At 36.7% G+C, this 11,644-nt stretch overlaps 1 protein-coding gene across 2 annotated transcripts; it reads left to right on the forward strand.

The window, feature by feature from the left end:
- Positions 1–596: 596 nt before the first annotated feature.
- Positions 597–6,220, forward strand: cebpg (CCAAT enhancer binding protein gamma). Of its 2 annotated transcripts, none has more exons than XM_056461810.1 (3): positions 597–898; positions 1,901–2,133; positions 4,263–6,220. In XM_056461810.1, exons 2-3 carry the CDS (start codon positions 2,017–2,019, stop codon positions 4,635–4,637), a joined length of 492 nt encoding a protein of 163 aa, XP_056317785.1. In that variant the 5' UTR covers positions 597–898; positions 1,901–2,016; the 3' UTR covers positions 4,638–6,220. The 2 variants fall into 2 exon arrangements, with proteins under 2 accessions (XP_056317785.1, XP_056317786.1); XM_056461811.1 differs by lacking the exon at positions 597–898 and adding an exon at positions 1,338–1,793.
- Positions 6,221–11,644: the final 5,424 nt, after the last annotated feature.

An 11,644-nucleotide genomic window follows, 5' to 3' on the forward strand; every position in this document is an offset into this window, starting at 1 on the left:
GCATGCCATTCACTAAAGAAATGTATTTTCTAATGCTAAATGTCCATGTTTTAACAGAATACAAAATAAATAAATAGGGGAAAAGAAATGAGATAAATATTACTTTAAAATGTAATAAATATTACTAAAATATTAATCAAGAATTTAAATTGCTTCGCGAGACAGACACACGCTTCTATGAGTAGGCTATTTTTAGGTTTTCTAGATATAAAATGAAAATGCTATGTAACAAGCTGGAATATTATAATCATTCCTACTAACCCCTACATGCGGATTTACTACAAAAAGACACAGTTAAACTACCACAAATGAACAGAGATTTGGCTACTCTTACCATAGTTTAATGTTAGTACTGTCGTAATCAATTGGCAATAAAACATGGTTAACCAAGCACAATTTTACTAAAGGCTAAACATTTTTATGGGTAGTAATTTAGCCCAGCTCTCCTTTTTATTACAATAGTTTCTTATAATTCATTATAATCTATTAATTTGCTTTTACGCATGTAACACAACTCATAATTCAATAATAATCAGTAAATATTTTGTTTTCATTTTTATTGAAAAAAGTGAAGCTATAGTTTACATTGTTTAGTATTCTTGACAGATCTCAAGTTGTAATGCATAAAACCGATAAAATGCATCAAACCGAGAAATGCAGTCTGATTGGTTCCCGGACATGTCAATCGAAGAGTGCATTTCGTCATCTTTCCAACCCTCTGATTTGATTGGCTGCAAGAGCAGATTTCCCTACATGGTCACAAGATTTCGCAATACTCCCAAGCGCCGCTTTACCAAACAATAACACCTCAACCTGTGCTTACTTCTTCCGTGAACAAAGAGGACATTATTCTTTATTTACCCGAGCGGAGGACTTATAAGGCACGAACGTTTTTGAGGTAAGTTGTATGGGGTTATCTTGTGCTATACAGACAGTCGAATTTATTTTTTATCAATTACACGATGAGAGTATCCGTGCCGCTCACCCGATTGCAAAACAGCTTCAACTCCCGGATCTGAGGCCAGCGCAGTTTTATAAGCCAAGATTAAACACCATCGTGATCGAATGTGTCTCGTTGATGTTCAATCGCGTAACTTTGGTCAAAAAGCAGCCTGTTTGAGCTTTCAGCTCATTGTTAGAGCCCTGACGTCATGGTTAGGAATGTGCCAGCTAATTAGCCAACCTGCTAACCTGCAGTAACGTTAGATCTTGCTGGCTTTAGACGCCCGTAGACTTCAAGTAACGTTAACACTCGTGTCTACGTTATGGGTGCTGTTTAACGCAATGCGTTATAAAGCATTTAGTAAATGTGCTGCCATTTTGCATGTATTCATGCTGTTGTTAGCGTAAGTCAGCGGTATTCCCCTTCATTCCCATAGTTCCGTGTATGATGTAACCATAGTGCCACGATTAAAAACGGCATACAACACACTGGCCGGCTTTAAAATGACCACCTTAAAACTTAAAGCTGCCTTACAGTAGCTTCACTGTCTTAATGTTTGTTTAAAATGTTAACTTTAGCTGGCCATAGTTCTGCATGACTACGGAGTTTCCCTACTCCCGTGTACAAAGGAGCGGGTGGGAGCGCGAGCGATGATGCAACCGCGGGCAACACTTGAGCTTGCGCTCGTAGGAGAGAGAAAGAAAATGTGCCACATATGCACATTGACATGGCAGCACGGTCGGATTACAACAACATAATGCTAACGGATGAGCACAAGCACTTCACCAGAGTTTTAGGTGTTGCAGCATTTTGCTGAAATAATGCGTTTTCGCGCCGAACATCTGTTCAGGTGGGAATTGTGCGGTATTAAATTATGCAAAAGTGTGATAAAGAATGATGCTTATGTGTGCAAAGTACTTTTTCTAACTTCTTTCTCTCCTTCTGTCTGGTTTTTAGGCACACCGCTGCATTCTGGGGTTTTTCACAGTAACGGCTAACAATAACTCCAGTTTCGTGAAGACTGACAACGAAGGTCAGAGAGGGCGAGCGACGGACATTGGAAGTGGATCCAAATGAGCAAGCAGTTGCAACAGAAAAAAACCAGCACAGATCAGAACGGCGTCAGTGTTATACAGAATCAGCCTCACAATAGTGCACAGAACCCAGCAGGAGCTGCAGGTCTACAGCAGGTACACACGTTTACAGTATGATTATTTGTATGACTTTGGAATGCCACAATCAAAACTTTGATGTGCTTAAAGTGCACCCACCTACTCAGTTTCCTAGTGTCTTAAAAGATAATGGTTAAATAAAAAATAATAGCTTTACAACCCCACACTCTCCTCATAACTTGTACTCCCCATAATTTGCACATTTAAAAACTGCATTCATTGCACTACATTGCACCAAGTCATTTTGAATTGTACATACCCTCTGCACATATACATTTGTTATTGTTCATATATATATCTGCATATTTCTGATTATTAATAGCAACCTGTACATATATTCATCTATTTTTAATCTCTGTTCATAGCTAATACAACCTGTATATAATGTTCATAGTACATCCATCTGTAAATGTCACCCATAGTTTTTCTATAATTGCACTTTATAACTTATACCTATATCCTGCACTTACTGCTATTGCACTCCTGGTTAGACCTAAACTGCATTTCGTTGCCTTGTACTTGTACATGTTTAATGACAATAAATTTGAATCTAATCTAAATATCAAAACAAGTGTATTGGATATGCCAAGGCCATGACCATGTCTTTAACTTTAGGAGAGATTAATAAGAATTAAGTATAAAGAAATCGTATGTTGAGGGAAAGTTTAGGTCTTATTCTAGTTTGGTAGAAATCATTATGCACTACATGCAAATAATATTTAAAATTTTTACACATTGACTCTCATTTATATGCCTAATATGCCAAAAATGCAAAAAGCTATTATTGTAACATTCATATTGAGTCACGTTAAGGATTTACATAAGAACACAACAGACATATTTATTTATAATTCAAAACAACAATATTTGAGGTGAACAGTAATTTGCTTCCATCATAAATATTTCTATTTTAAATAGGGCTGGGCGATTAATCGAAATCGACATTCAGAACCTATGATCGATCACATTTTTTCCAGGTCAATTATTTCAATTACTTTCCCCAACTGTGTGTGGAGTCACGTGACCCTGCTCTGTTAAGGCTGATTTATACTTCTGCGTCGAACACATGGGTTTGGGCCAGCGCAGCCTTTGCACGGTTGCATACCCGTACACCTCTTAAAAAATGTAACTACACGTTGCTTATTTGCACTACATTGACGATGATTGGAAGTTGCGCCAGAGATGCCTTGAGGCAGCATATTATCCATTACAACAATGAAGATAATTTATTTTGTTTCCAAAAGTGCAAGTTATTTATTTTCACCTTTTTATAAGGAAAAAGTGACTGTTGGTTGTAGGCAGTGTGTGTTTTCATTTTAGTTGTTCAACACTGATGTTCAATAAATAATCATTGATCGTAGATAGTGTGTGTTTCCTTCAATTATTTTAAAATCAAGTAATGCACCCTTCATTCAAAAATATCTGACTCGTAATATGTGAGCATATTTACTGTACAAAACCTGTTATAGTGAACTATAAGTGAGCAAAAAATAAAAGAAATAAAATAATCGTTTATTAATTGTAATTGAGTTAAAATGTTTAATTAATCGAGATTTTGGTTTTAGGTCAAATCGCCCAGCTCTAATTTTAAAACAGTATTGCTTTAAATTTTTTTTCTGTCTCACTCTAGACCAGGGGATCCCAGTCTTTTTAACCTGTGACCCCCAAAATAACAATGCTAGTGACTCGCGACCCCCAATATCCTCTGAGGTGGTGATGCATATAAAAACCTTGCATGCGACGGTGCACACACACCAATAGGCCCAAGTCTATTGTTTGGTTATTTTTTTATGTATGTGAGTGCTGTAAATGTGCCAGAAAGTTTACCCTGCTGCCATAAAATTAATTTGCAGCATCTGATGCTATTGCTGTGTCTTTTATATAATGCAATGTATTTTATATAATGTAAAAAAAAAGGCTGTAGTTATAAACTACTATTTTCATTATTGGTTTAATAAAATTAATTAAAATTTTGCAAATCACCAAGCAACCCCCCCACCCCCCGCTTTCATTGTCCTGCAACTCCCACTTTGGGAACCACTGCTTTTGACAATTTGGACACTTCTGATTAATAGGAGGACAGATCTAAACACTTGGCCTGTAATCCCCATACCATTACTAATTGTTACACATCTTAATTTTGACAGGTTCCTCAATTAGTGCCAGTGAGTCCCGGCGGTGGGGGTAAGGCCACAGCACCCAGCAAGATGAAGAAGTCTAATATGGATAAAGACAGCGACGAGTATCGTCAGCGGAGAGAACGCAACAATCTGGCTGTAAAGAAGAGCCGTATGCGCAGCAAACAGAAGGCACAGGACACCCAGCAGCGCGTCAATGAGTTGAAGGAGGAGAATGAGAGACTGGAGGCCAAAATCAAATTGCTTAGCAAAGAACTAAGTGTGCTCAAAGACCTGTTTCTAGAGCATGCTCACAACCTTGCAGACAACGTGCAGCCACCTGCTTCTGGTGGAGGCCCCGGAGACCTCTGCAACAACAACAGTGGCAGTAACGGCAGCCAGTGAGGGTTCGTTTGCAGTGTGCAATGTGAAGGCTCTCTAGGCGAATCATTTTTCTTAATCGTATTATGCTTTTTTCCTCCTGTTCCTGGAATGTGTACTGTGTCCGCAGTGTTTTAACTTGTGTGTCTTCTGTTGGTACATTCAAATTCAGTTTCTTTTTCACTCATTTTGTATCTCATGTGGAATGTTATGATATCCTCTCCATAGCAACCACAGAAAGTCCAACCCACGCTCTTATTTGATGTGCTGGAGATAACGATTATAACCAGCAACCATAAAGCGACATGTTCAGGAAAGCTTGTGATGACTTGGAGGGCTGTGGAAGCTTCTCAATAGACAATCTGGAGAAAAGCAGTAGATGTACTAATAGGAAATGCATTCCATCACTCCACTCTATTTTCTAAACTGATAAACAGATGCTGCAATCTTTAAACAATATACAATTTGGCTTGGAATTAGGGCTACCAAACATTTAAGTAAGGATGTCACCAGAAGAGTACTTATTTTGTCTCTAGCTTTCTGCCTGTCAGTTGATTTGAAATTCTTATTTGTGTTGACCATGTCTTATTTTAGCACATACACTGTTGTATCTATGGTAACAGACTCTAGACAGACAAAACGTATTGCATCAGACTCCAGACAGTGTCTGCATTACCAGTAGTCTTCAAATCCCTACAGTTAAGCCACCAATTCTGACAAGGGTGGAGAAGGAGAGATTGAGTAGAATATTTGCTCTAGCCTGTTTGTTAGGGTGTTGGTAGCCTAATTAACTCAAACTTATTTCATAACAGTCTGTGTAAATACCGTTGATGGTGCAGACAAGATTTAGTATGACTAGTACCTAGACTGGTGCTGAACTTCATCTGATGTGATCACCTGATGTGCCCTAAATTAATGAAATGATCTAGATTGAGTTATAATCAGAAGTTCCTTATCCAAAGAAGCTTTTTATCTGACTACAAATTTTGTCCATTTGGTTTCCCTGACCAGTCCCTGAGAAGTATGTGTTAATTTACATCTGCAGCTGCAGGTGTTACTTCAAGTTATTGGAGCAGCCACATGACCCTCGCCCTTATTGATTCTCATAGAGTTGTGTGTTCTTGGAGCCACTGTAGATGGACTTTTGTACCTCAGGCTATATGTCATAGCCTCACCAGACAGCCTTTAATATCTATATTCCTGTTTAAGAGAAAATGAAAAAGCCTAGCATAAGAAAAGTCAAGGCAATCTTGTAAGATGTCTGAAGCATCTACTGTATATTTCCATTTTCTATACCTGAAGTTTTAAAACCTGAAAAAAGCATGAAAGGCAATGCATGATTAGCACTATTTAAACAACTAATTAAGAGTTTTGCTCTATAGAGGAATAGTGAATTGGCGACTGCATACTTTTGTAATATATCAGGCTGTGCGAAAAAATAAAACTATTGTGTAAAAGTTCTTAAAAATGAGACTAAAGTCAATATTTCATGAATATTTGATTGGCATATTTTGCTTAAGTATGAGGGTTGCTGGGCAACTTGCTTTTTTACATAATGTATACTTGGGTTTCTGTGCATTGTAAATTAAAGTTGAATACAAAATACATTTCTTGTGTTTGTACTATCTGTGAGGAGGGGCACAACACGCAGACATTCATTTGAACTTGCCATGATAGCTTTGCTCAAAAACTAAATTCCATCTGATGTCTTTTTCACAAATAAACCTTTACATCACTTAAAATATGAATCACAATCTCTGCATATAGAATAAAGAGTACTTCTCTGCCAAACAGATTGTAAGTCCTGCACAGTGCCTCGATATAAAAGTTTACCAATATACAGTAGTCAACATTTGAAGTGGATCAAAAGTTTTGTCTTAAAACTATTAAACAACACTCATTCTTGTCATAGGACAATTTTAAAAAACCTGTTTGATATACTTAAAATGTTGACTACTATATATTTAGTTACTGCCAGGTTTTAATTTTTGCAACACCAGCCCAGAACAGCAATTCACAAACTCCTGACAACGACACAAGATACCCACTGCAATGAAACCAATGGCAACATTAATCCTCTAGTCTTGGGCATTCTGTTTCACTATAACACTGCATGGTGAGGTGACAGATCTGTTACGCAATGCTGCATAGCTAAATCAGTCAAGCGCATGGTTAACTATTTAAAATGAGACTTGAACTGGAGTTGTCTAAAGTCAAGGTCAGGACCAAAATAAAACTTAAAAAAAAAAAAAAAACTCAGATTATTGTATGCATTAAATTAAAAATGTTTACATGACAACAATTTACAAAAATCTGAAAAAATAAGTTTATGAATTGTCAGAACAATGTGGTCAAAATGACTAAACCATTTTATTATGCATGCCACTCTACACTACCTGACAAAAGTCTTGACGTCTATCCAAGTTTTTGGAACAGCAAATAATAACTTGACTTCAAGTTGATCATTTGGTATATGAAGTGGCTCATATGAAAGGCAAATGCCTCTAGATTACACTTATTTTACCAAAATAAAATAATGCCTTGATTTTTCATTATTTAAATAGGACAGTAAGGTCAGACTTTGCTTAGACAAAAGTCTGGTCACTTAACAGAAATAATGTACAGTATAGAATATAAAGTCATGGTGCAGTGGACAAAGAATTAATATTGTGTTTGACTCCCATGAGCTTAGATGACTGCATCCATACATCTCTGTAATGATCTCTAATAACTTGTTAATAAAGTCATCTGGAATGGCAAAGAAAGTGTTCATGTCTGGTGACTGGGCTGGCCAATATTGGAGCACCTTAACCTTTGCTTTCAGAAACTTTGATGTGAAAGCTGAAGTATTAGCAGGAGGCCTATCCTGCTGAAGAATTTGCCCTCTCATGTGGTTTGTAATGTAATGGGCAGCACAAACGTCTTGATACCTCAGGCTGGTAATGTTGCCATCCACTCTGCAGAGCTCTAGCATGCCCCCATACTGAAAGTAACCCCAGACCATGATTTTGTAAGTTACCTGTTACCTTAATGCACAAACACAGTCCTGTGGTCCATCAATGTTATTTTGGTTGTCAAACATCTACAAATGCCTACAGGCTGAATATGTATATGAACATGCATGTGTAACTATTTTCAAAAAATTATGTTTATGCATTGTTATGTATTGTATTATTTATGTATGTTACTCAGGGATGTTAAACATTAAATTAGAGAGATCATAATGTCAACATTGTCATACTTCATGTTGCTTCAAACCTGTCTCATTTATTTTCTTAAGCAGAATAAAGTAATTTTAAAAAAAACATCTGCAGAATTCTGTGGACCAAACAGACCAGATTTACTTTCATTGTTTAGGCAAAAAAGTCAGCTGTGTTCCACTACAATTTTGTATTAGCAACATGTCTGAAAGAACAGACAGAAAAATAAATCACTAAATCAAAACATTAAAAAAAATCCCTGATAAAAAGTAATGCAAAAAAATTAGAAAGATATTCTAGCTGACAGTGAGAAGGTGTGTCATTCTGTACTTGGACTCTGGACTAATGTAGGTGCATGCATGTGATTTCGTACCCTGTTCAGCGAGATAAGCTGTATGACGTATATTGGAACAACGACACAGTTTCCCAGTAGAGAGGAAGGACGCAGAACACCAAGTACAAGCTCACACCTCTCTAAGTTTTTCTTCCTCTTTTAATTTTTCTATAAATTTGTACTTTTACACACATCTTCTCTCTAGTCTACATTTCTCTGCAGTCTACAGGAGATGAACACAGTGAAAGTCATTTTAAAAGTTATATTTACAGCCTCATCAGTAACTCCAGCGGATGTACATATTTTCCATTTGCACTGCATTTCTAGACCTTAAAGCCAGTAGGTTAGTCTGAAGCCAATGCAATAAAATGGCTTTTGAGATGCTGATGCATTTGGTGACCTGCTTTTAGTGGACAAGGCCGCAGACACTATGTCATTCCAGCTGGCAAATGGCTAGAGACAAGAGATAGCAAAATGCTGATTCAAAAACGTGGTACATTTACATTGCTGAGGTTACTGTAATAATCTGCCACAGCACATTCGTTCTGTAGTTAATATATAACCTACTGACATCAGCATCATCCGACCAGCAGCAAGACATTAAGGTAAGAGTGAGTATATTAACTGCTGGACTGGTTCCAATTTGGATATGCTGATAACGTGGAGAGGCAAGTAGACAAGCTCTCGGGGGCACTGTAACCTCAAGCCAAAAGAGCAGATGTCATGCTACAGATGTTGTATTAACATTTCTCAGATTGAATTATGCTGCTCTCACTGGAACACCCTTGTACGTTTAACATCTAACACTATTAGGTAGAAGTAGTTTAATATGTTTAATGACTGAACATGGTACATAAGGTACATATTAAAGAGGTAGTACACTCAAAAATGAAAATTCACTACTATTTACTCACCTTCACTTGTTCCAAAACTGTCCAAACCTTTTTCATCTGTTGAACACTAAAGAAGATACTTGAAAGAAACCTGGAAACCAGCAACCACTGATATCCATTAAAGAAAAAACAAATAGTATGGAGTTTACGGGTGTAACGGATCATTGTTGATCCGTGATTCATACGGATCACAACCCACAGATAGAAACACACGTGACCCACGGATTCATAATTTTTTTTTTTACTTGTAATTAATTCAAAATTTGTATCGATCGCAGAGAGATCGCCTCTTGTGCCATTGAAATCACATGTATGAAAGCATTTAGGCTTTCCTGTAAAATATAATGATGACGGAAGAAGTTGTGGTAGGTTTTTTTGGGATGTGGTGGGTTTCTTAGGTTATTAAAGGTTTTCTGTCACTACTTGTTTAGCCTGCATTAATGCATTCAGTCTAAGCTGCACGATTAATCATTAAAAGATCGGAATCTCAACAACCTACGCAACATCAATTATAAATGATGGTGATTTGCATATGTTTATCAATCCTTCGAACTGCTGCATTCAAATCTGTGTTTGAAAAAATGCAAAAATCAAGAGAGAGACCCAGTCTTTAGTTTACAAACAGTCAAATAACACAGAATAAAACCACTGATGTTTAAGGTAAAGATTAAAATCTTCATCATACGAATTTAACTTGAAGCTCAAAAATGAAAGTTGTAGGCAGCAATTACATTATTTAACCAATAGGTGGCGACAACAAGCCATAAAATATGCCACTGAATAATTGTTTAAAAATGACACATCTAGCAATGAAACATGACGTTTTATGAGTGAGTAACTGAATCATTTATTGAAAAGGAGACTAAAAATAAATATGGGTTGTACAAATTATAATGTTAGAGTTCTACATTTAGCGTCATCAGCAACAGTAGTAACAAGCAACAGTGAATTTTTCACAGTATTTCTAATAAAATCATTTTATTTTTAATAAAATCACAGGTTTTAAATTTTGTTTGTTAAAACCAAAAGTGTCTAGCAGTGCTCTTTTTGTAATAAATGGAGAGAAAATGACATTTACCTCTGGCTGATCCAAAAAAATGGTCCGATTCCTCACTAAAAAACCCTAATGTGATCTGAACCGTGAGACTTGTGATACCTTACACCCCTAACGGAAGTCAATGGTTTTCAGCTTTCTTTAAAATATCTTCTTTTGTGCTCATCAGAAAAAAAAACCTCAAACGGGTTTGTCAAGTGTGAGTAAATTATGATTTAAACTTCAGTTTAGGGTGAACTATCCCTTTAAGGCATGGGTGTCAAACTGGAGGGCTGCAGCTCTGCAGTTTAGTTTCAACACTTATTAGTTCTTCAGGATTGTTTGAAACTTACAGGTAAGTGTGTTGAAGAAGGTTTGGAACTAAAATGTGCAGGACTGCGGCCCTCCAGGAACTGAGTTGGAAACCCCTGCTTTAAAGTGACCTAATTTCTCAATTTTCTGAGACATTTTCTAGTTCTGCAGTGAAAATACAATTTAAAACGTGCTGGTTACTATCTAAATAAAAAATAGTTTAACAATACATTTAAATGTATTGTTGTTTTGTTGTTTTAAATGGTTCAGGTTTCTATGGCTACTGTTACTTTTATTATTAATTAAGATGATGTTTCACATCACATCATCTTAATTAATAATACAGTAACAGTAGGTAACAGGTATTTTTATGTTCATGAAGGCACTTTGGGTAGATAATGCAATACAGATATTCATAACATGAGTAAACATCTAAATCTCACCATGAAAAGCCCTTCTATTAAAACATTATGAAGAAAGGAAACATTCAGGTGACATGCCCAGCAGTCTTCAAAGGAGCTCTGACCATTTGACTTCCATTTAGTTTATCACTTTCTTTAACATGAATAATCAATATGTGACTACCTTCAAATGATGTCTCTTCAGGTAAGTGATGATAATAATGCTCTGCTTTTGTCCAGATTTGCGTCCTCATGGCTTACAGCGCCCCTGCTGTGCTGGTAAAAGAAATATAATCTTAAAACTGCTCAAGTAACCAAGGCAATATTTAGGTGGGGTTTTTACACTGAATTAGCGAGGTGTTTTGAATTATAGGTAAAACGGGAACATATCACCAAAAACTGGGGACGTCTTAAATAACGTTACTGTATGTAACAACTTACCTCCTTACAGCCAAACGTTAACACGTTTTTCGTGTCTTTCAACAGCGAAGGTAGCTTAATTTTTAACTTTCCCTAGTGAGGTGGCAAAGTAATCAATAGTTTTTTCCCAGGCTTTCGAAGTTTCCAAGTTAAAACGGTAGAGTTTGCGTTTCAGATTCACTCACAGTCAGCAACCGCCACATTTCCGGTGTCGGTTATTTTGATTCTGAACAAACGATTCGCAAATGAATCACTCTTTTGGGTCAGCTCTTCACGACTCGATTTATGATTCAGTCTAAACGATTCCAACTGCTCGAGTAGTTTTTGGTGCGTCTTTTAGAGAAGTTAGCAAAAACGTCTACAGTCGGTTCAAACCAAGTATGTTTGGTAGTGATGAAAAAAACTACAGTTAAGTTATTGCAGATATCTGTGAACAGG

This window comes from Danio aesculapii, chromosome 7 (genome assembly GCF_903798145.1).
Source record: "Danio aesculapii chromosome 7, fDanAes4.1, whole genome shotgun sequence".
In the NCBI taxonomy this organism is placed as follows: Eukaryota; Metazoa; Chordata; class Actinopteri; order Cypriniformes; family Danionidae; genus Danio; species Danio aesculapii.